This window comes from Pipistrellus kuhlii, unplaced genomic scaffold (genome assembly GCF_014108245.1).
Source record: "Pipistrellus kuhlii isolate mPipKuh1 unplaced genomic scaffold, mPipKuh1.p scaffold_m20_p_68, whole genome shotgun sequence".
In the NCBI taxonomy this organism is placed as follows: domain Eukaryota; kingdom Metazoa; phylum Chordata; class Mammalia; order Chiroptera; family Vespertilionidae; genus Pipistrellus; species Pipistrellus kuhlii.
This window is the reverse complement of record NW_023425571.1, coordinates 1,191,223-1,215,352: the sequence shown is the minus strand read 5'-3', so window position 1 is coordinate 1,215,352 and position 24,130 is coordinate 1,191,223. Positions and strand designations below refer to the sequence as shown.

The 24,130-nt window shown below is 60.5% G+C and overlaps 1 protein-coding gene and 1 non-coding gene across 2 annotated transcripts; one reads left to right on the top strand and one right to left on the bottom strand.

The window, feature by feature from the left end:
• Positions 1–994: 994 nt before the first annotated feature.
• PLPP7 (phospholipid phosphatase 7 (inactive)) lies at positions 995–9,632 on the top strand. The gene is made up of 2 exons (XM_036420378.2): positions 995–1,828; positions 8,563–9,632. Exons 1-2 carry the CDS (start codon positions 1,375–1,377, stop codon positions 8,925–8,927), a joined length of 819 nt encoding a protein of 272 aa, XP_036276271.1. The 5' UTR covers positions 995–1,374; the 3' UTR covers positions 8,928–9,632.
• An 8,993-nt stretch (positions 9,633–18,625) lies between these two features.
• LOC118708927 lies at positions 18,626–18,733 on the bottom strand. Its single transcript, XR_004984764.1, has one exon. It is a non-coding gene; the product is annotated as a U6 spliceosomal RNA (small nuclear RNA).
• Positions 18,734–24,130: the final 5,397 nt, after the last annotated feature.

Genomic DNA, 24,130 nt, shown 5'->3' with positions numbered 1-24,130 from the left:
GGCACGAGGGTGGCCGAGCCAGAACAGCGTGGAATAGTCACAGGATGGAAACAACCTATGTGTCCAATAACAGACAAACCACAGCCCATCCTCACGACAGACGGCCTTGGAAAGATGATCGGTTGTCATGGAAACATGGCGAGGTTTATATCTGTTAAGTGCAAATGGGAGGTTACTTTTTTAAGGGCATATCACATATTTTTAAATGCATATTGATATGTGTGAGCATATATATATATACATACATATACATACATATATATACATACATACATACATACACACACACACACACACATATATATGATATACATAGATGCAGGGTTTTTTTTAATATATTTTATTGATTTTGTACAGAGAGGAAGGGAGAAAGATAGAGAGTTAGAAACATCGATGAGAGAGAGTCATCGATCAGCTGCCTCTTGCACACCCCCTACTGGGGATATGCCTGCAACCAAGGTACATGCCCTTGACCGGAATCGAACCCGGGTCCTTCAGTCCCCAAAACGACGCTCTATCCATTGAGCCAAACCGGTTTCGGCTAGATGCAGTTTGTTTAATGTGTTGTTTCTGGTTGTTAAAGTCATACGTGGTGGTTGTAAATATTCCCGTAACTGGAAAGGAGACAGGTGAGAAGCCCTTGATCACCTGACTACAAAACGCAGGGCGATGGAGGCAGCCTCCCCAGGCAGATCCACTCCCAGCCAGTGAACTAACTACGTCTCCCTGGCACGGAAACCAACCTCCCTGCCATCCATCGCACTGAAGCCAGCTTCAAGACCCATTTATTTAAAAAAAAAAAAAAAAAAAAAAGGCCTGCCTGTCCCTTAAGGAGCGGCTGCCTCAGCGGGAGGGGCCTGGCCCAGAGGCCGCGGTGATGCTCCCGTGATGTCACTCCTCCATCGGTGCCCGGAGGCCCTCAGCCTGCGCTCGCTGCCCAGTCCGTGGGACCAGGTCCAGGCTGCCCGGGCCAGAGGGAGCCTGGCTCGCAGGGGCCTGGAGGCTCGGAGGGAAGCGGGGAAGGCGGGGCTTGGTCCGCAGCCCACCCTGGGGCCTCTGGCCGGGGCAGCAGGAGGACTACATTTCCCAGAGTCCCCCTCAGCCCGGGGAGCGAGCCATTGGGAGATTTAAATAGCCCAGGCCCAGGCAGGCCCGCAGCTGTGGGCTCCCCGCCTCCCCGGTGGCTCCATTGGCACCGCCGGCCTCGGTGGGCTCCATTGGCTGCCCCGCTGGCACTGAGGTCCGGAGCCGGTGGCAGCGGAGGTAAACAGCATGTGCGGGGCCCTGCTCTGTATTTAACGCGGGGCAGCGCGGGGAGGTGGCCCTCCGGGGGCAGCGCGCCTCGGGGAGAAGGCCCTCGCCGCCGGCGTCACCATGCCAGGCTCCCAGAGCCGGGCCCGGGCCCGGGACCGCAACAACATCCTCAACCGGGCGGAGTTCCTGTCCCTGAACCAGCCCCCCAAGGGGGTCCCGGAGCCCCGCGGCAGCTCGGCCAGGAAGGGCTCGGGGCCCTCGGCGCAGCCCCCGCCGCCCGGCGACGGGGCCCGGGAGCGGCGCCAGTCCCAGCAGCTGCCCGAGGAGGACTGCATGCAGCTGAACCCCTCCTTCAAGGGCATCGCCTTCAGCTCCCTGCTGGCCATCGACATCTGCATGTCCAAGCGGCTGGGCGTGTGCGCCGGCCGGGCCACGTCCTGGGCCAGCGCCCGCTCCATCATCAAGCTCATCGGCATCACCGGCCACGGCATCCCCTGGATCGGCGGCACCATCCTCTGCCTGGTGAAGAGCAGCACGCTGGCCGGCCAGGAGGTGCTCCTGAACCTGCTCCTGGGTGAGTGTGCCGCCCCGCCGCCCCCCGCCCGCCCCACTCACCCTGCCACCCGGCGGGCACCTCGAAACAGGAGCCGCCGAATGAGGTTAGGCAGGGAGGGCGCCCCAGAAACAGACGAGCTGGGGGGTGGAGAGGTGGGGGACAGGGATGCGCAGGTGAGGGCCCTGCAAGGGGGGTGGGGGGCACTGGGAACCACGGCCCAGAGACAGCGGGGGTCGGGGGAGGCCCTGGAGGCTGCGGCCTGAGGCAGGTAGTCAGGCTGGTGGGGGTTTTGGATGGAGCGTCTCATCTGTAACTCCCACCCGCAGGTGGGGGTCCCTGAGTTTGTGGGCTGCTTGCAGGCAGCACTGTGAGCTGCCCCCCTACTCCTTGCCTGGCCCCCTGAGATCCTACCGGCTGCCTGAGATGACCCCATGGGACCTAGGGGTGCGGGAGGTTCAGGGTGCTTCCCGGGGGAGGGGCCGGGGAGGGGCCTGTGAGCTGGTCTTTGGTTTGTTTTAACAACGTCTTCTGTTCAGCCTGCTCTGTGCCCGCGCCCCTGGGGGACCCCTGTGGAAGGCGGGCCCTCACCCACAGCCGGCCACCCTCCCAGCACCTTCCGGTCCCACACTGAGCCATGTCCGTCCCTCGCCCCTCCCAGGTTAAACCGACACCGACGAGGGCCCAGTTCCCAAAGGGGATGGGCCAGACCCCTGAGAACCGGCCCCCGAGGAAGCTGGGATGAGAGCGTGTCTCCTCGCTGAGGCCTCGGAGTCCGGGGTGGACGCGCTGTGGGTGGGACGTGGGGCAGATGGTTCGTGAAGGGGCCGGTGGGTGAGGCGCCATCAGTGTTTTCTCCTTCTTATGACTAAGTCATTCCATTGCTCGATGTTTATCCCGAATAAGCAGTCCCATGTGACTGGCACTGGGATCGTTCCCACTTCACAGATGAGGAAACTGAGGCCCCTCCAGAGGAAGCCTGGCTCAGGCTCAGAGCTGGGTTTGCACCGGGGCCGCTGGCAGCCAGGCCTGTGCTGTCTGGGCGCCGGGCCACGGGCTCGGGAGGGAGGGTGCAGGGCAAGTGGCCGAGGTGCCAGGAGGGGGTCTGGGCAGCACCCTGCTCTCCTTAGCCGCACTCACTCGGAGCAGGGGGCTGGGTGCCTGGTGTCTGGACGGGCATGCAGGGCCTGCTGGAGCCCGCTCCCTGCCCTGCCTGCCCAGTCCCACCTGGATGGTGGTGGTGGAATCTGTCCTGTGCTTGGTGTCTGCTGTCTGTCCACTTCTCCATAAGCCAGCCGTCACGTGGCCTCCCTCAGCCCCAGGAGGCAGAAGCCATTGGTGTTTTCCGTTTGAAGAGGGAAACAGAGGCACGGGGAGGTGCAGCGAAGTCCTCAGCCTTCACTCTCTGAGCCTCCTGTGTACCGCCCCGAGCCTGGGGCGCACGTGTCTCATGAGTTAAAAACCTGAGAATGGCGCCTGAGGGAAACGGGAAGACACCACTCGGCAGGTGCGCTCCCTGAGGCTCAGAGGGTCAGGGACTCGCCCAGTCCACGCAGCCCTATGTGGCAGGTCAGGGACTCAAACCCAGGTCCTCCGGGCAGCAAACCCTCGCCATCCCCTCGCCATCGGCCTGCAGGGTTCTGCTGTCTTTTTTTTGGGGGGGGGGGGCGGTTGGGGGTGAGCCTTGGGGTCTCTCAACTCCAGAGCGAGGCTCTGAGTGGGACTGGGCGTGGTCCAGGCCTTGCCCAAGCCTGACTCCTCTGTGACCTTGGACAGGGGAGTCCCCGTCTCAGAGCCTCGGCTTCCTGACCTCGGAGGGGCTCAGGGCTGAGGGGGCGTTGGGGGCTACAGCACTTGGCATAGTGAGTGGCCCGCGGATGTGCCCGGTGGATGGCTGATCCACTGTTACGCGCTGCAGGCCCAGAGGAGAGAGAGCCCTGCCCGGCCCTGCCCGCCCACTCCAACCCCAGGGCACCCAGTAGATTAATGGGGGCGGCCCCTGGGCTGGGAGCCAAGGCCTCTGCCTGCAGTTGGGACCTGGGCCCCCCTCGGCCCCTGGGGGAGGACGGGGCTGAGGCACTCAGGGCTGCGGTGCTCCCCTCAGGGCATGCTGCCCAACTCAGGCAGTGACTTAGCCTCTCTGAGCCTCACTGTGCTCCTCTGTGAAATGGGCTGATGGGGGCCTTCACTGAGGAATTACACGCCCAGTGCTGAGCACACAGGAATGCTAGCGTGGCAATGCCTGGCACCCCATCCGCACACCACCATTCCCAAAGGAAGTCGGGGTCCCCGGCCAGCTCTAGACCTGTGTCTGACCCCTCAGCACCTGCTTGCTGATCCCAGAGGGAGCCAGGTGACCGTGGCCCAGGCCGTCCCAGGTGCCTGCAGGACACCAGGCCTGGCTCCCCCGTCTCCTTTCTGTCTCTAGGAAGTGACGCTGTGGGAACCGCAGGGGCGTGGCAGCCCCTAGTTCTGTGTCCTTTTACGATGACTTCTTTTATTCAGCGTGTCCTCGGGGTCCACCTCCCCCGCGTGTCCGTGTTTCCCGCCTTCTAAGGCGCGTGGCCCTCTGTTGTGTGGCTGGACCACGTGTGCGCTCGCCCACCCCCTGTCAGCGGCCTCTGGTGGCTCTGCCTTCTGGCCACTGTGGACACAGGTCCTCAGAGAGCCTGGCCTTCCTCGGGGCAGACCCCGGAGCGGGACCGTCTAACCCCACGTTTAGCTGGTGGAGGGGCCGCTGCCCCAGGGCCCCCCGCCCGCGTCTCCACGCCCTGGCCAGCACCTGCCACCCCCTCTTCCAGAACGGCCGTCCCTGTGGGTGTGAGCGGGCTCGGTTTTGATGTGAGCTTGTGATGTGGGGCCCCTTTCTGCGATACGTTGTCATGGCCAGAAACAGCACAAACGGCCCGAGTGCCGGTGAGCGTGTGAGCTGGCCCTGGCCTCGCACACAGCGAGGGCTCCACGGCAGCCGGCCCCCGGGCGCTGGGCTCTGCTCTGAGCACAGGTCACACGGCCCGCTCTGCCCAGCCGGCCCGTTCGCACACCAGTGACAGCCTCCTGTGATGCCCTCCACCCCATGTCCCTTCATGCTTGAGGGGCTCGGGACCCAGACCAGACTCCTCACCTCTGCAGCGGTCCCCGCCCCCCACCCGTCCCAGCACCCCCCCCAGTTCCCCTTCCCGCTGGCAGACCCGCTGCCCCCTGCCCTGTGTCCCGGACGGCTTAGGTGACGGCCCCTCCGCTGGCCCCTCCGCCGGCCGTACAGACCGTGGTGCCTGGGAGCAGCTCTGCAGAGTAGAACATGCCTCCTGCCGCCCAGTCCACTCTCACCACCTCAGGGCAGCCCTTGGGTGCCCCCCACCCCAGCCAGGCCAGGGCCCAGCAGAGGACCCCGAGGTGGAGGGAGGAGGGGCCGCAGGCAGGCCCGGGGGCTCAGTGTCTCTCCCCACCCCCACACCCGCTCTAAAGCCCTGTCCCGCGCCTGGCACTCCGCTGAGGAATCAATGTGCCCTCCGCCTTCTGGGCTCGTGGTGTTGACACTCCTGCACCCCCACCATCTGCAGAGACAGAGCCAGCTCCTTCAGGTGGGAAAACGGAGACCTGCCAGGCTGTGGGAGTCCTCAGACTCCCCGGCTGGGAGACAAGACGGACCCTCAGGGCCTCCTCCCGCCCACGCTCTGCTCCCGCAGGCCCCCGGGCCAGGCTTTCTGGGGGCCCCGGGGTAAGAGAGCTTTCATATGTGCGCTGCCACGCACGGCACCTCACATCCGCGGCCTGGACCCCGGTCAGCTCAGTGCATTCACCCCCGTCACCCCCAGACCCTCCTCCTCTCCCCAGCTGCAACTCTGCGCCTCCCCCAGCCCTGGCACCCTCTGACCCACGTCCAGGACGATGCTACGAATTCCCTCCTTCAGGCGCCTCCCGTAAGCGGAGTCCTGCCATGTGTGCTTTCTGTGAAATACCGTAACGTTTAAAATGTGTGCGAGCCCCGGGTAGTGGCGGTGAGAAAACTCGTTCATGCAGAGTGACAGGAAGACAATACAGATCGCCTCAGCCGCCCAGCCAGGCGCTGCTCCCTCCCTGCGGACATTCAGTGCGGCCGCCCCCGCCTCTCTGCAGATAAGCACATTTGCATCTTCTTTTTGCAGAAACAGCCCCCCCTGTAAGTCCTGCTCGCAATTGGCCTTTCCCGCTGACCAACCCCGGCTGTCCTCCTCGGGCTATGAATATCCACACTGCGTCCTCCCCCCCCCCCCCCCCCCCCCCCCAGTGCACCGTGGTCTGGACTCAGCCACTCAAGGGCACTGGGTGGCCATCCTGGATCCTGAGCAGGTGCGCGTCCCTCACCCCCCGAGGACATTCCTGCAGATGGCAGACCTCTCGGCACTGGGCCAGACATCTGCCCAGAGCCGAGGGCGCTCACCCCGCCCACCAGCACCTCCGGCCGGTCCCCACCCCTCCAGCAGCCAGCGGGGTGGGGGGGGAGAGGCAGGGTCAGTCCTCAGGCCAGAAGAGCCAGGACCCCTCCTCCCAGCCCCAGCCCACCCCCAACCCTGCCCCCCTCACCGGCAAGGAACCTCATCTTTGCTCCCTCCCCAGGGACAGGTGCCAGGTGTCAGGATTCCCGCCTGGGGGTTCAGGCATCTCAGCCCCTCCCACCCCCACCCCCACCCCTGCTCCCAGGTGCCATTTAGGGAGCCCTCAGAGCTGCCTCGGCGCGATCCTCATGTTATCACCGAGGGAGGGAGGCCCCCATGGGACGGCCCTGCCAAGGTCATGCCATCTGCAAGCAGCCGACCTTGACGCAGCTCTGATTCTGGAGCCCCGGTGCAGAGCTCCGTCCTCGCTGACTGCAGGGAGCGGAGGCCCAGAGAGGCTGAGTGACCTGCCCGGTCACACAGCGCGGTCCCTGAGCTTCCTCCGGGCTGGGCCTCTCCTACGGGGCCATGGGCTCCCTCGGAATCCGGGAGGGAATGCAGGCCGGGGACTGTCGGGGCCGTGTGAGCGGCCTTCATGAAGCCCTGAGTGATGGCACCATTTGCTGCTATTTCTGGGCCCCGGATTAGGCGCTGACAGTGTCAGAATCACGGTCACAGGGCCGGGCTGCAGGGCTGCCGGCTGCCGAGCTGGAGGAGGGAGAGGGCCCTGCGGGGGGAGTGGCAGGGGGGGTGCGGGGGGCTGGGAGCCCATGGGTTCTGCTGGAGAGCGGCTGCAGGCTGAGTGCCTCTCCCTCCAACAGCCCTGGGCCCAGGGCAGCGTGGTGAGGGGCAGACCACTGTGTACCACCCGGGAAGGGGCTCCGTATGACTGCTGCTAGCTCCCCGTCTCTTCCCAGCACAAGACACCAGCCCAGGCCGGGCCCACACTGACACCCCCAAGAACCTCTGTGGGACGGGCTGCCTCTGGGGGGTCAGATCTGTGAGAGTTCTCGGGGAGCACCACCCCAGAGCAGTGTCCTGAGTGGTCAGCCCCTCACCGCTCCTGGGCCGCACCTGGTGCCAGTGTGATGACCGTCCGTCTCGGGCCTCCCTGTGGGCCAGGCCCGTGGGGACCCACTCCCTTCGTAGGACGTCCGGAGAGACGGAGAGCAGGCTGGGGGCGGGCGGAGGGTGGAGGGGGACTGCTCTAGGGGATGAGTGCTTTGTAGCTGGAGAGGTGGTGCTCACACCGGTGAACGTGCCGGATGCCGCTGCGCTGGGCACTGCGAGGCCCATTGTATGTCCTGTGAGTTCCACCTCCCGCTGAAGACATGGTCCCACCAGCGGGGCTCAGCGGCTGAGCACCAGCCTATGAACCAGGAGGTCACGGTTCGGTTCTGGTCAGGGCACAGCCCAGGTTTCGGGCTCCATCCCCAGTGTGGGGCCTGCAGGAGGCCACCGGCCCATGATTCTCTCATCACTGATGTTTCTCTCTCCCTCCCTCTCCCTTGCTCTCTGAGATGATAAAATATATTTAAAGAGAAGGGGCTGGTAACGTCCTCTTCTCGGGATTGACGGGGGCTTCCAGGAGGCCCTTTGAGAAAAATCACCAGCCCAGGGTCCCGTTTGTCAAACTGGGGTCCTCCCAGAGCCCAGGGGACCCCATCCCACTCGCTCAGGCCTCGGCTTTACCGGTCGCCTCCAGCCGGAGCGCGCCCAGTCCTGTCCTGGGAGCTCACATTGGAGGGGAGAGATGGGAGGAGCTCATGAGACCATGGGTGGCATGCCAGGCGGGGAGGGGTGCTGCAAAGGAAAATGAAGCAGGGAACAGGGGGTGGGGGGTGGGGAGCAGGGGGCAGAGGGCAGGGGGCAGGGGGCAGGGGGCAGGGGGCAAGGAGAGGGTGGGAAGGCAGAGGACGGGGGAGCAGGGAGCAGAGGGCAGGGGGCAGGAGGCAGGGAGTGAGGGAGGGGGCAGGGGCAGGGGGCAGGGGCAGGGAGCAGAGGGCAGGGGGCAGGGGCAGGGAGTGAGGGAGGGGGCAGGGGCAGGGGCAGGGGGCAGGGGCAGGGAGCAGAGGGCAGGGGGCAGGGGCAGGGAGTGAGGGGCAGGGGGCAGGGGCAGGGTGGAGGCTGGGCCTTTGGTAAGCCGGTGGTCAGGAGAGGTGTGTCTGCGGGAAGAAGGGAACACCCAGGGCAGGGCAGTCAGTGGAGGGAACAGCAGGCAAAGGCCCGAGATGGGAGCGTGCTGGCCCCCGTGTGGCTGGCGCCCCGTGTGGCTGGGGGAGGGGGACCCCCAGCGGCAGGGCACTGACCCCCGCCCCGGGGCCCGTCTCCCCGCAGCCCTGCTCCTGGACATCATGACGGTGGCCGGCATGCAGAAGCTCATCAAGCGGCGCGGCCCGTTCGACACCAGCCCGGGGCTGCTGGACTACCTCACCATGGACGTGTACGCCTTTCCCGCCGGCCACGCCAGCCGCGCGGCCATGGTGTCCAAGTTCTTCCTGAGCCACCTGGTGCTGGCCGTGCCGCTGCGCGTGCTGCTGGTGCTCTGGGCCCTGTGCGTGGGGCTGTCCCGCGTCATGATCGGGCGGCACCACATCACGGACGTGGTCTCGGGCTTCGTGCTCGGCTACCTGCAGTTCCGCCTGGTGGAGCTGGTCTGGATGTCCTCCAACACCTGCCAGATGCTCATCTCCGCCTGGTGAGCTCCTGGCTGGGCTGCGGCCGCGGAGGACCGTGCGGCCCCAGCTCCCGGCGGCGGCTGGCGGCCCGCCCCTTTCCAGGCCCCCGGGGACGGCCCTGCTCGGCCTCTGCTCTGCAGGTGACGGGTGAGAACCAGGAAGACGGCAGCGGGACCTCGTCCCGTCCTCTCATCACCGTGACTGTTGAGCTCCTGGCTGTGCCCATCAGGCCACACCGTACAGGACCTGGCAAACACCCCCCGCCCAGCACCCAGCACAGGGCCGCCCCGTCCGAAGGTGCCCGCCGGACGCCGGCCTGGGAGGCGAAGGGTTTGTGGGCGATGCTGCCTGCTCTGCCCCGGGGTGGATGGTCGCAGGTGTCAGTGTCACAAAGGCTCTGACAAGGCCTGCAAACTTCCTGTGGAGCCTGTGGACCTCGCTCCCACGCTGATCTGACCACAGAGCCCTCTGCTCGCGGGAGGGCTGGGTCCCCGGAAGAACCCTGCTTCCCTGAGCTGTTTTGGGGGACGCCGCCCAGAGCTGAAGGACTGAGGTGACCCAGCCGCTCCCAGTGCTGGCCAGAGAAACGCCCGCGGAACACCCCGGCCTGTGGGCATCGGTACCACTTTGGCCCCCAGGGGCCGGACTCCGTGTGACCTAATAGGTCGTTTCCACGTCAACGTCATGTATGTGCATTTCATGTGACAATACAGATGACATGCAAGGGGACCCTCCCGCGTGGTTTTTCTTTGTGTGGTTTGGGTTTCCAGGCGGGAGAGTCTGTTAATACAGGGAGTGGGGGATGGAGGGGGTCTCTGTTAACAGGGGGGAGGGGCCATGTTAACAGAGGGGAGGGGTCCTGGTTAACAGGGAGGAGGGGGCTCTGTTAACGGGTGGAGGGGTCTCTGTTAACGGGGGGAGAGGGCTCTGTTAACGGGTGGAGGGGGCTCTGCTAACGGGGGGGAGAGGGCTCTGTTAATGGGTGGAGGGGTCTCTGCTAACGGGGGGGAGAGGGCTCTGTTAATGGGGGGAGGGGGCTCTGTTAACGGAGGGAGGAGTCTCTGTTAACAGGGGAAACTGATTCTCACTTTTCAGGTGGGCCATGGTGTCAGCTGATCAGGGAAGTGGGCTCCTGGGCTTTCCCAGCTGCTGCCCCTCCCGAGGAGCGGGGGAGGGTCATGGCCCCTGGGGGGGCCCCACCAGCACCACAGTGAGAGCCGGGCGGGCCGGAGCCTGGTGGTGCCGGAGCCTGGTGGTGCCGGTGGGGTAGAGCCAGGCTCCCAGCTGGCAGCTGCGGCTGGAAACCTGCTCCGCCAGCAGGGGGCGACGGTGAACCCCGCCAGCTGCAGGTGAATCCGGGGGGCAGTGACTCCCTTCCCCGCCGACGGGAGGAGCCGATGCCGGATGAGGGGCTGAGGTAGACAGAAAACTGGCCCCCAGACGCCCGCTTCCTTAGCCTTAGCCTGGACCCTGCGGCTGCGAGTCCTCAGCCGGGAGCACGGCGGCAGGTGGGGGGAGGCTGCTGGTCAGCTGACCTCACTCCGGAGCGGGCGGCCAGGTGGGCCGGTCATCACGTCCTCACGGCGGAGGGCAGCCGGGGGGAGAGGCTGCTGGCTCTGCCGGCGAGGAAGAACCGCGGGCCGAGAGATGCAGCGCCTCCAGCCCAGGGGAAGGCCGCAGCCGACCCCCACCCCGGCCGTGGAAGGAGCCAGCGCCCGCACCCGGCCTCACCCCGCGGCCTCCCCGCCCCAACGGCAGGTAAGACCATGCGTTGTGCTGTTGGCAGCCCCTGGGCTTGTGGGTGTGTTCGTGACAAGCAGACACCAGCTCCGGGGCCTGGCTCAACCCACCCGCCCGCCTCTGTGGCCGTGACCTCCCGGCTCCCTCCCGGCCCCCAGAGCCAACGCCAAGCAGCCAACCTGGGGCTCTGGAACCCTCCCGCCCGGCAGCCTCTCGGGGCCACACCACACACCCCAGGAACGGGGAGCCTTCCCTGAACTGCGGGTTCCAGGGGTGAGGAGGGGCAGAGCAGCTGAGAACGGGCCCTCCTGTCCCAAGTGGTTCTCTAAGTTGGGGGAAGGCGCCCCACCTGGGCCTCCACTTGGCCGCCAGGAAAGCTCTCATTTGTCCAAAGAGCGGGGAGTCGGGGTCCGGGGATGGTGGCCGAGTGGGAGGAGCCCTGGCCCAGCCCGGTGTGAGGGTTACGGGTAAGCTGGGTCTCCCTCCCCAAATTCACAGGTGGAGCCCTGACCCCCGACCTCAGGATTGGTCTGTGTCTGCCACTGGGGCCTTTCAAGGGGCGACTGGTGAAAATGAGGTCAAGGGTGGGCCCTGAGCCAGCGGGACAGGGGTCCCGGGGAGAAGCTGGCCGGCTCAGGGAAGGCCGGAGCGGCCAGGAGCGGGCGGCCCCCATGCCAAGGTGCCCAGCCTCCCGGCCGGAGGGAGCCAGCCCCTGGGGGAAGCACCGGGCTGCCCTCGGCTCTGTGGCTCTGGGAGCGCACCCCGGGGGCGGGGGGCCGGGGGCGGGGCTGGCTGTCCCCTGCCACGGGGCTGGGGCGGCTGGGACACACGGTGAGTGAAGGCACACTGGGGCACTGGGCTGCTGCCGGCCCAGTGGCTTCTGGGCAGCAAGGGGAGAGCTGAGCAAGGAGCCCCGGGCGCTGGTGTCTGCACTGACCCCCTCCCAGGGCCTGACCCCCGGCCAGGGGAAGCCACTCCAGCCCAGGCAATGGGTCCGGGAAAAAGTGCTCGGGCCCCAGCCCGCTCCCTTCTGGGGAAAGTCCGAAGGGGCAGCGGAAGGGACAGCAGGAGCCAAAACCTGCAGGAACTCTGGGATCCGAGCCATCTAGCTGGGGGCGGGGGCCGGCAGAGAGCAACATCTGGCCTGCGCTTTGGCCAGCTTTTCTGTGGCCACGTGGGAGCGCCCGCGGCTCTGCACAGGGGGCGAGGCTGGTGCCCGGGTCTCGCTCCGCCTGCCCTTCCTGCATGGAGAGGGGCCTCCTGGCGGAGGGCTGTGGTGGACCGCTGAGTGTGGCCGGGCTGCCGGGCAGAGGTGGAGCTGGTGCACACACACATGTGCACGCACACCCAGCCTCGCCAGAGCCGGCCCCGGCTCCCCACGGGGAGCTGGGCTTCCTCCCGCTCTCAGACTCTGTAGCATGCGCACACACAGACACTCCTTCAGGGAGCACTGCATGTGCTCGGTGCAAACACAGGTAGATGCACACCTGTTCATGTCCACACCCGTACCGTTATACATACCCCTACAGGTAAAATGGGACCAAAAATGGGGCTCACACTCGCCCTAAAACTGCCACCTGCACCTGGTACACACACCGCCCAGGAGTATATGTGCACAGGTTCATGCACACATACATACGTGTACTCTTACACAGCATGCATGAGCACACCTGCACGGACCTTTCCATGCATCGGGCCTGCCAGGGTTAGCAAGTAAACATGCAATATTGGCAACATACTTACACTGAAAAGCTATTCATTTATCTGAAATTCAAATGTATGTGTGTCCTGGATTTTATCTAATATGTACACGTGTACATGTGTTCACACACACACACACACACACACACACACACTCATGAAGCCAGCAGGTCCCTAGCCCAGCCTGGACATGCCATCTCCCTGGGAGACCTTCCCTCTGCCTGGTCACTGGCCCACAACCTGCGCTGCAGCCTGTTAGCGGCCTGGCTGGTGGGGCTCAGGCCCGGGGCCCTGAGAGAGCTCCTCCCGCCAGCAGCCCAGCTGTGAGGTCTGGCAGCAGCATGAGCCTTGAGCCCCACCCGAGAGCCGCAGCCCGGGGCCTCCGGAGGGACGGCCAGCTGGGGTCAGCAGTGCAGCCTGAGGCCCGAGGCCCAGCTGGCCTCTTCTCCATCCGGGGCCGCTCTGCTGCGGAGACACGTGGGACGAGGCTGTCCCCAGTCCTGACAGCTCGGCCCGCACCTCCGCAGGGGGCCAGCGGCCAGCGGGGCCCTGGGGACCTCAGCTCAGAGGCGGCGGTGGGAGAGGCATGGACTGGCCCTCCCCGAGGGCCTGGCCGCCTCCCGCCCCCTTAGAAGAGAGGAATTCTGGCCTGAGCGGGGAGGGGGAGCACATGTGTGATGACTCCTCAGAGCCTCCCAAGGAACAGGGTGGATTTTTTAAATTAAGAATTTCTTTCTGATTACTATGGTTTTTTGTTCCATAACCATGTGTTTCTCTAATAAAAAATGAGTACACACAGGAAAAGCAGAACTACTTTGGTTATCCCTTCAGATGCTTTTCCATGCATCCATAAAAATATAGGTGTACTTCGACCCCAAAAAGCGGTTCCACACCACAGTTCTGTGGCCTGCGGTTCCCGGTCACTGAAGCAGCGCAACCACCGGCCCAGCATCTCTGCAGCTGCATCTCGGCTGCCGCTGCCACGGCCATCCCCCGGGCGGAAGGACCATCACTCCTTCCTTCCTTCATTCATTCCTTCATTCATTTATTTAAAATATAGGTTTTATTGATTTTTTACAGAGAGGAAGGGAGAGGGATAGAGAGTTGGAAACATCAATGAGAGAGAAATATCCATCACTCGCCTCCTGCACTGGGGATGTGCCTGCAACCAAGGTACATGCCCTTGACCAGAATCGAACCTGGGACCCGTCAGTCCCCAGGCCGACGCTCTATCCAGTAAGCCAAACCGGCTAGGGCCGCTCCTTCCTTTAAACAGCTGAGTCGCTACCAGTTTGTTCTAAACTGGGATGGCGCTCACATAACAGAGAGGGAGCCAATGTGGAGGACAGCTGTGTGTGCAGTGCATTCACTCACAAGGTCTCCAAGTGCTCAGATCAGAAAAAGCAAGTCCCCTCTGTCTTCTCCTCCGGGCGCATCCCAGACCTGTGCTCCGGCAGAAATTTCAGAATCGCTGGTCGAACCCTACAAGACCCCCTCTGGCCCGGGGCTCGGGGTTGGGGGAGGGGTGTCGGTTTGTGGAGACCCGACCGCCCTGTGCTCTCAGGCCGCCCTGTCCGCACGCACACGTTGTCCTTTCTGCCTTCTGGGCCCCTTTCACGAAGTGCTGTGCTCCTCTGCCTGGTTCTTGCCTGTTCTGTTAGCCTTATTTGCAGACGCTTAGAACGTCCATGCTCTTGGGGTGGGGCCTCCCTTCCCCCCAACACACACACATTTCTTTTTAGACCCTCACCCGAGGTGTGAAGCTATGTTTTTCTATTAATTTTTTGAGAGAGTGGAAGGGGAGAGAGAGCGTGAAAGAGACAGAGAGAAACAGCATGTGAGAGAGATCCATCGATGGGCTGCCTCCCGCACGAGCCCTGACTGGTAGGGGCCAAGGATGGAAACTGCACCCGAGGCATGTGCCCTTGACCAGGAATTGAACCCCTTCAATGTGCTGGGGGGGGGGTGCTCCAACCACTGAGCACACTGTTCAGGGCAACATACACACACACACACACACACACACACACACACACTTGTTTCAAGTACGTTTTCAAATGGTTCCCGGTGTATAAAAGTGGAATTGCCTTTGTATGTTATTTTTTTTTTACATGGGTGTCTTGCTCAGCTCTCCTCTTTGGTTTTCAGTGTAGCAGACCCTCCCTTTCTCTTCTCCTACCGGAGGTTTTTAATTCCTTTATTTCTCCCCATCTCATTGCTCCAGGAGGACTGCAGCCTCACGGCGGAGCAGACGAGGCCTCGGGAGCACCGCGCTTCTCCTCTCTCAGCTCAGGGGACGCGAGGAAGGCAGACGCTGCCGAGAAGCGTGTCCGTGAGTTTTCGTGAAACTTTGAAAAAGGCTTCGTCAGCGTCGACTGGTCAAAATGACGTTGCAGTTTCCTCCTGTAACAGCGAAGGTGGGAAGTGGCGCTGGTTTTTCTCACCTGAAACCACTCTTGCGACCTTGGGGCAGCGCCAGCTCCATCCGGCATGCGGCTCCCCTTTGGTTCCTGTGGTCCTCGCCGGAGGATATGTTTCCCGTTGACGTTTCAGAGAGAAGGGAGGGCGGAGAGACACAGAGAGAAGCCGTGATGTGAGGGAGAGACTTGGATCGGTTGCCTCCTGCATGTGCCACCACTGCATCTGTGCGAAGGTCAGAGGAGCCTGGGTGGGTCTGGCGGGACCTGGGATCCCGGCCCCACGGGTGTCTGCACTGACTGTGGCACTGCCCGGCACAGCCCTGTCCGTGGCCGGCTGGGCAGCTGAGGCCTCCCGTGATGGCGTCAGCCATGTGGGCAGGGGTGAGGAGCCTTTGGAGGCACCGGATGCGGGGGAACATCTGTGCGGAGGTCAGACAGATGGAGGCTCATCTGCTCAGAGCCGCGTGACCCTGACACCGACCCCATCCACGGCCCCCCGTGCCCTCATCCTCACAAGGGGAATGCCAGTCGTATCGCTTTCCCAGGCGCCGGTGACATAGAGGCTGCGGGGTGACTGCCTGCGGGCGCCCGTGGGGGCCCGGGGCGGTGTCAGCAGCGCCAGGGTGGCAGCACAGAGCCCTGCCGCACACTCAGCCGGATCCCCGCACCCTGGGAGGCCAGGCGCTGCCAGAATCTGCCGTTTAAGGAGGAGAAAACGGAGGCTTAGCCGTGCACAGGCAGGTGCTGAGCGGCCGGCCGGCCTGTGGGGGAGGCAGGGCAGCCCCCAGCCTCCAGTGGAAACCCTGGAGCAGGCACAGGCCTGCAGCCCCTCCCCACCCCACCCCGCGGGGGTCACATCCTGGGAGGGTCCCCCCAGGCCAGCCGGGTTTCCTCAGGCTGCCTGAAGCAACAAGCCCAAGGCGGGGTCTTCCTGTCGCCATAGCCCCTTCCTGCCCCCACAGAGCCCTCCCCGCTGGGAGAACTCTGAGGAGGGGCCGCAGGCGGCAGGGAGGCCTGCGGGAGTGTGTCCCTAATAGGGCTGCTCTCTGGGCCTCTGGGCTGGCTGATAAGGGCTCCGGAGGGAGGGCCCTGGAGCCAAGCCCCTGAGACAAGTGTGGGCAGGGCCTGGCAGGAGCCGGCTCAGGGGTCACAGCGTGGGGGGCGGGGCGGGGCCTGGGCTGTGGGAACAGGCATTCTCTAGGGATAAAATTCTTTTATCACCCATCCACGCATCCGGCCAGTGCTGTGGATGCCGGACCGGACCGAATGAATGAGTGTAGAATCAAGGTTGAGCCCTGGCCGCTGTGGTCAGGTGGCTGGGCATCGTCCCGGGCACCAGGAGGTCGCTGGTTTGATTTCGGGTCAGAGCACATGCCCACGTCGTGGGCTCAGTACCCGGTGGGAGGATTGCAGGAGGCAGCCGTTCCATGTTTCTCTCTCCCCCTCTCACTTCCCCTCTCTCTAAAAACCAGTCAACTATCCCAGATAGTTTACTGAGTGCGTATTTCCTCAGGCCAGGCGTAAATCATTTTTAAACCGTGACAGGGCACTTCCGAGAGCCGACGGGCATGGAGGACCCTCCGTCACCGGCCTGTGCAGGGCCGTGTGCGGGCTGTGGCGGCAGTGAGGGTGCAGCCTCTCTCCTGGGCCCCTCTACTGTCATGGCCACCCCCACGTGGATCCCCGCTCCCAAATCCAGCTGTTCCTCCCTCCAGCCAGTGCCCGCCCCATGGGACCTGGTCCCCAAGACCCAGTTCCCACTGTCCCGGAGAGCTTGCTGGCCAGCCGATGACCGTAGCCGTGGCTGCTGGCTGGGGCCCCATGTGGGCAGACGTTGAACCCTTGACTGTGAGCTCCCCTCACCCCTCCCGCCCCCGGGGCAGGATCCCCAGCATCCAGGACAGCGCTGGGAACAGAGCAGACCTTCCAGGCAGCATATTCTGGAAGCCCAGCTCTTGCTTCTTAGCCTCTTCGTGCCCCTGGAGTACAGTCAGGTGAAGTGACTTCCCGGGACACATGGCAACTCAGACGCTGGGGGGAGGGGGAAGAGGGAGGAAGGAGGGGGCACGGGTGGGATTCAGGGCACCGGAGTCAGGAATAGTCCTGCTGTGCTCAGCCCCTGGGTCTTGTGATGCTGACACTCAAGAGCCCCCTGACTCAGCAGGATATTAATACACCTGGCGGGCTCCCAGGGCGGCTCTGCCAGGGGCCGGGCGGATCTCCCCGCCCTGTGGCCGGGACCTCCCTCCCCGTGTCCCTCCCCATGTCCCTCCCCATGTCTGCGGCTCCTTCCCCGGCCGCTGGCACCCCCACAGCCAGCCAAGTCTCTCTGTAGTCATCAGTGCACCCCTGCTGAGCGGCCTGGGCACACCCTCTGACCAGGGGTCCCTCTAGAAGGGACCCAGGAGGAAAGATGGCCCGGCATCAAAGGGGTGGGGGGAGGGGGTCGTGTGACCGCCATTTTGGGCTCCAGGTCAGAGTGGAGTTGAAGCTCTCCTCCCCCCACTCTCACCTGGCGACTGGGGACAAACCCTTTCTGATGCTGAGCCGTGGCTTCCGGATCTGTGAGGCAGGGTTCTTGCAGCACCGGGTCCTGGGTTTGCTGGGAGGGTCCGATGGTGTCGTTGTCACAAATGGTAAGTTTGGGGCAGGACAGTCCCTCCTCACCTGTCATCGCCGCATCCGAGCTGGCCTCGGCTGACGGGCTAGCTGGTCTGGCTCCTGTCCCACAGCGCTCTCTCGTGGTCAGAGGCGGTTATTGCAGGGGCTTCCTGCCCAGGTGGTTTAGGATGCCCTGCCCCTGAGTCCCCAAAAGGGTAAACCGTGCCGTTTCTTTTCTGATGGGCCGAGGTCCACAGCTCTCAGTGAGAAGGCTCAAAGGGGCCAATTCCAATGTAGCCCTGATATTGGGGGCGGGGGGAGGGGGAGAAAGGGGGTTTGGAATCTGAATCTGTGCCAGCAAGCCCAGACTGCATTCTTGAGAACCTATAATTAAGTCACTGCCTCTTTCCCAGAAACCGGTCCTGCAGAACCTGTTACCTAAATACAGAGGCCATGACCGGTGAACAGTGCCCAGCCCCGGAGTGTGTGTGTGTGTGTTGGGGGGGAGGGTATTAGCGCTGGTGCCAGGCCAGACCATCAGATATGGTCTCAGGACCCCCAACACCTGGGGCCTTTTGCAAAACCCGGGAGAAGACCGAAGCATAATCCATGTTTGCGGACAAAGACCCAGAAAGATAGAAAGAGAAGCTCCTGCATGTGACTTCTCAGGTTTGGGAAGTGATTTGGACGAGTCCGCCCGCGTATTTCACAGGGTAACTCCTTTTCTCTAAAAGCGGCTTGGTTTTTCTCTGCAACATCTTTATGAAGTAAGGAGACCCACTCCCTCCCCTTTGAAGCTCACAGGACAAAACAGCCCGGCCTGTCTCATCTGCCTCAGCCTCAGCCCTCAGCCTCAGCCCCACCCCAGCCCTCAGCCCTCAGCCTCAGCCCTCAGCCCTCAGCCCTCAGCCTCAGCCTCAGCCTCAGCCAGCCCAGCCCCAGCCCTCACTCCCACATTATCTTCCCACAGCCCCCAGACACTGTATCGCCTTACCTACACCTGATTCTGCATAGAGCTTTAAAAAATAAAGGCGCTTTAGCCCTGGCTGGTGTGGCTCAATGGAGCATCATCCCATGCCCTGAAGGTTGCCAGTTCGATTCCCCGTCAGGTTGCACATGCCCAGGTTGGGGTGCGTGTGGGAGGCAGCCATCCATATTTCTCTCTCATATCGATGTTTCTCTCTCTCTCTCCCTCCTCTTCCTTCCTGCCTTCCACTCTCTCTAAAAATTAATGGAAAAAATATCCTCAGGTGAGATTTTATATATACATGATGCTTCATGAACTGGCGTGTATGTCATCCTTGTGCAGGGACCAGGTTAACCTCTGTATCGTTTCAGTGTTAGTATGTGTGCTGCTGAAGCCAACACTGAAAATGCCATTTATAACAAAGGCATTGGTTTCTTCACCCAAAGCATTTTATCAGCCACATGTTGGGGTGGGAGTGGGGAGAGTAGGATTGGAGAGAGGTATTATTAAGGCAGACCGTGGCCACCAAGGATGCTTGGGCTGGCAGCCAGGTAAGACAGAATCCTATCCCAGCACAGGATGACACTACATAGCAATAGTGCTAAGCTATCGAAAAAAGTTTAACCACATCCCAAATCCTCTGAGATAGTGTTTAAAAAACTAGGATTGCTATTTACAACACAAAACTTTAGAATGTAAAGGGTTCCCTTTGGTTGTCTGGAAGTTAACTTGGAATAATTAGTATCCTATATAACAAAAAGCTAATATGCAAATGGACTGGTCACTCTCTGACTACTAGGGAGGAGTTGCCCCCTGGTGGTCAGTGCACGCCCACAGAGAAGCCCCGAGCCGGTCTCACGGCTGGCGAGCACAGTGGCGGTGGAGGGGGCCTCTCCCGCCTCCACAGCAGTGCTGAGGATGTCTGGCTGACAGCTTAGGCCTGCTCCCCCAGACCCTTCAGTCTGCAGGTCGAAGTTCTATCCATCTAGCCAAGTCATCCAGGGCTGTAAGGTTTATTAAATTAATTAATTCATGTAACTTCTTTGCACAATGCCAGGACACAAACCAATAGCATTGGCTATTCGTGTAGTATTTGTTGTTATTATATTGTAATTTCAGCCTGCATGCCCCCTGCTGGTTTTGAAGAACACAACAAACACTTTTATTTTTATTTTTTTATCCTCATGGGAGAATTTTTTCCCCATTGATTTTTAGAGAGAGTGGAAGGGAGGGAGGATGGGGTGGAGGAGAGAGATCCACTGATTGGTTGCCTCCCACACCCGCCCGGACCAGGGCCAGGGATCAAACCACAATCGAAGTAAGTGCCCTTGACCTAATCGAACCCATGAACCTTTCAGTCTGAGTGCCAATGCTCTTACCCGAGAAGAACCAGCCAGGATACAACGAACATTTTGTTTAGCTGTTTTACCCAAGTCAAAATGCAGGGTCGTTTTGGGGGTAGTCCCATTCTGATGGAATGACCTCGTGTGTTTTGTTCTCCCTGGATAAAATGTCAGTGCTCTGGAATATTCTTCATGACGCGATATGGGAACAGGCAGATGCTGTGCAAGGCACCTTCCTTCCACCTCTGCTGGGCCCCTTGTGGAGACCCTATCCTGGGTGACTGTGATAACCTTCGCCCCTGGGTGGCACCACGACCTTCAGCGGGATGTGCCCTGTTCAGCATGCCCAGCGCGTGCCTGTGACAGGGTCCTTCCCACACAAACAGGAATGTCTGCTTCAGTTCACAACCAGAGCCCCGTGGCAGTGCCAGCAGGATCTACCATCCTCTTCCCTGTGCTTTACCTCTAACAACAAGGATAGTCCGCCCGAGTTTTCGGCTGTAGCCATTCTTGCTGCTGTCTGCCTGCAGCACAGTGTGACTTAGAGCAAGCCCTGGGCAGCCCCTTGGAAAGTGAATTGGATCTTTCCTGGGCCTCAGACTTCTCACACGTAACAGAACTTCTTTCTTTTTTCTTTTTCTTTTTTTTATATAAATATGTTTTTCTTTCAGAGAGAGGAAGGGAGAAGGAGGGAGAGAGAGAGAAACATCAATGATGAGAGAGACTCATCCATCGACTGCTTCCCACACACCCCCTCCTGGGGATGGAGCCTGCAACCCGGACACATGCTAACCAGGAACGCAACCGTATCTCCTGGTTCATGGGTCGACACTCAAGCACGGAGCCACACTGCAGGGCACACATAACAATCCTGACCCAGAAGAGCCGTTGGCTTTCTGTAGGGGGGATTTCTCATGCCTCCTCCGTTTAACTTCTCCCCCAACTTCATGGCGACCTCTGGATTAGGTCACTCCCACCGAAGGCTTCCTTCCGCCACAAGGACAGGGTTATCTGCCACGGGCGCAGGGCCTCAGACCTGAGGAGCTGGGCCCGGTCCCCGCAGCTCTCACTGCTCCTGGACCCTTCTTCCCGGGCCACGTCTTCAAGTTCCCCGAGTGGTTCTGGAGATGAGTGTGTAGGCTGAGAGGCCTCGCAGTTGTCAGCAGGTAGCATTTTGATTTTTCTTTTTCTTTTTTTATTTCTTTCTTTTCTTTTTTTTAAAATATATTTTATTGATTTTTTACAGAGAGGAAGGGAGAGAGATAGAGAGCTAGAAACGTCGATGAGTGAGAAACATTGACCAGCTGCCTCTTGCACATCCCCCACTGGGGATGTGCCCGCAACCAACGTACATGCCCTTGACCAGAATCGAACCTGGGACCTTTCAGTCCGCAGACCGACGCTCTACCACTGAGCCAAACCGGCTTCGGCTATTTCTTTTTTTTAAAAGTATATTTTATTGATCTTTTACAGAGAGAAAGAGAGAGGGATAGAGAGTTAGAAACATCGATGAGAATCATTGATCAGCTGCCTCCTGCACACCCCCTACTGGGTATGTGCCAGCAACCAAGGTACATGCCCTTGTACAGGAATCGAACCTGGGACCTTTCAGTTCGCAGGCCAACGCTCTATCCACTGAGCCAAACCGGTTTCAGCAGCATTTTGATTTTTCTAATGTTCTTATTTTAATTGATTTTAGCGAGGAAGGAAGAGGGAGAAAGAGAAACATCCATCCGTCGTCTCCTGCAAGTGCCCAATCTGGGGATGCACCCTGACCCAGAATTGAACTGGCGACTTTTCTGTGCATCTGAGGGCAACACTCCCCCCACCCCCGACCCCCGCCCCCAGCACAGCGGCCAGGGCGGCATTCTGATGGGCTTTTCCCAGCTCCTCGCTCATAAGCCCCTGCAGGTGGGCCATCCTCTGCGGCAGAAGCTGCAACCGCTGGGTCTGCCTCAGTTTCTATACCTGCTCCTGATGGGCAGTGTCCATCTGAGCAGAAGCCTCCGGTCCAGGGTTCCGAACCAGCCCTGTCTGGCTGGGCGGCGGCAAGCTGGGGACATTGCTGGGGGTCTTGCTTCATCTCGATCCGATCCCCCAAGGTTCCCGCCGGCCCCTCCGCTGGTCCGTCCCGAGGCAGCAGCTGCGATCCCCGTGGCCTGTGGCCCGTGACCCTCCAGCCCTCCCCCGGGGACTCCTCTCTTCCTCCCCCCACGGCCTTGGACTGCACTGTCCCACCAGCTCCTGCTGCCTGATGGGCTGTGAGGATTGGCAGCACTTCAGCCAATCGAAGCTGGCCATCGGGTGAGAGGCAGTGACTTCTTCCAATCGCATCTCTCCAATAACTAGGTTCGCCCCAGTGACGTGGCCAATGAGGCCTCTGGAAGAAACAAGGGAGGCGGGGAAAAGATAAGGGACGTGGCCACCAGGCCCCACCTTCCGTGGGGGTGGGGGGAATGTAGCGGTTCTGGGCTGCGTAAGGCAGTCTGCGGCTTTGGGGACAGGGGTACCTACGTGGGTGTCCATTCTTTGCGTACGCAGTATTTTTTAAGACGACTTGTCCCCGCGGTGAGAGCCAGTTTAATTAAAACTAAAATATCCCACACTCATCCGCTTATACAAGCACCGCAGGTGACACCTTCTATTTATGTTTATTCTTTTTTTAAAAATATATATTTTATTGATTTTTTTACAGAGAGGAAGAGAGATAGGAGAGTTAGAAACATCGATGAGAGAGAGAATCATCCATTAGCTGCCTCTTGCACACCCCCTACTGGGGATGTGCCGGCAACCCAAGGTACATGCCCTTGACCGGAATCGAACCTGGGACCCTTGAGTCCGCAGGCCGAAGCTCTATCCACTGAGCCAAACCAGTTAGGGCTATGTTTATTCTTAAAAAAAAAAAAATCAGAGCATATTAAATCTAACTAATTTAATCTGTATTTAATTATACCGATTTATCTTCAGCTGAGTGAAGGTGCCAGAGTCAATCTGCCTAAAACGTACATATTAGTTCATTTTAATATTGCTCTCATTTTTTTTTCAAAAGGAGAAGTATAAATAGAAGGATCCTATTTCCCTCTCACACCCCAATCCCCAGTTTGCACCCTCCCCAGGGTACCAAGCCTTCTCTTTGGAGATTCTGCCCTACAGTCTGTAGAGAAACAGGAGTGAGACAAATACACATGCAGACTCTGCAGACAAACTGCCTCTGCCATGTTGTACTTGCTGAGTGATCTCAGCCAAGTCACTTAACCTCTCTGTGCAATTTCCTTCACTTTAAAACAAGGGTTTTAATAGCATCTACTTCATCCGGTTTTGTGAAGGTGCTTAGAAAAATCCTAACCCAACTTAGCACTGAATGATGGTGCTGGTGGTGTATGGCTCACTAGTATTATCCGTCCTTACTCTTTTCATTTGCAAGCTCTGAGTTGAAAAGTTAGAGTTCCACATTGGTTCTCCAAGCATGGATCTTTCACCTCATAGTAAAATTCACTTAAACTTTCTGAGCCTCAGTTTCCTCCTCTGCAAACGAGAGCTGACACGAGGGTGAAATGACCCCCTGCCTGTAGCTTACTTAGTAGGGTACCTGTCATTAGGAGATGCTCTTTAGATAGCGCTGTGACTGCATTCAGCACTCCCCACTTACTTCCTTGTCCTCCAGGGCACACCGCTGGACTACAATTCCCAGCCTCCCGTGCAGCTAGGTAGGGACACAAGACTGAGCTCTGGCCAATGGAATGTGGGCCGGAGTGATGAGCACATTCCAGGCCCGCCTTCCTGCCAGCTTCCTTGCCTGCACCGGGGAGTGATAGCGCAACCAGACATGGGAGGTTCCTGAGTCCCTGCAACACTGCTTAGAACAGAGCCACACAACCAGAAAACCATCTGGGAGGGGAATAAAAAAAAAACTTTTATTGCGATGCATCAGCGAGACGCTGGGGTTGTGTGTCACAGCTGTCAGCCAACCTAACACGTCTCCATTTCTATTATTACTGAACGTGCTTGCTTCTTTAATTTTTATCCCTGGACACCTTGGGCTCGGTTGGCCCAGAATAACGGTGCCTTTCCAGGGTGTGTTGTTTGTGACGGCATTTCCAGCCCTCTTTACGTTCTGTGTCTTTCTCTGCTGTGCCCCACGCCAGCCCTAGGCCCCCCCAGCCACAGAGCCCAGTTCCTGCTGCAAATGCCCATGGAATGCGGCTTTGTGTGCACTGTTTCCTGCTTCCTCGCATTCCTATCCCACCTGCTTTTCTCCTCTCCTCTCCTCTCTACGGATTCTTTGTTCATTCACTCACTCATTGTTTTAGCAAATACTTACTGAGCTCCTACTCTGCGCTCGGCATTACGTGAGACTCGAGACCGAGCAGGAGACGTGTGCAGACATTTGTAGCTTCTCATATGGGAGATGGAACCACAACTATTGGGACAGGCTTAACCAACTGAGGGCCAGGG

What these genes read in the sequence shown, in the direction of transcription:
- PLPP7 (XM_036420378.2), top strand. Translation starts at nt 1,375, where the DNA reads ATGCCAGGCTCCCAGAGCCGGGCCCGGGCCCGGGACCGCAACAACATC. An exon ending in GCTCCTGAACCTGCTCCTGG is followed by an intron (nt 1,829 to 8,562) that starts GTGAGTGTGCCG and finishes GTCTCCCCGCAG; the next exon opens with CCCTGCTCCTGGACATCATG.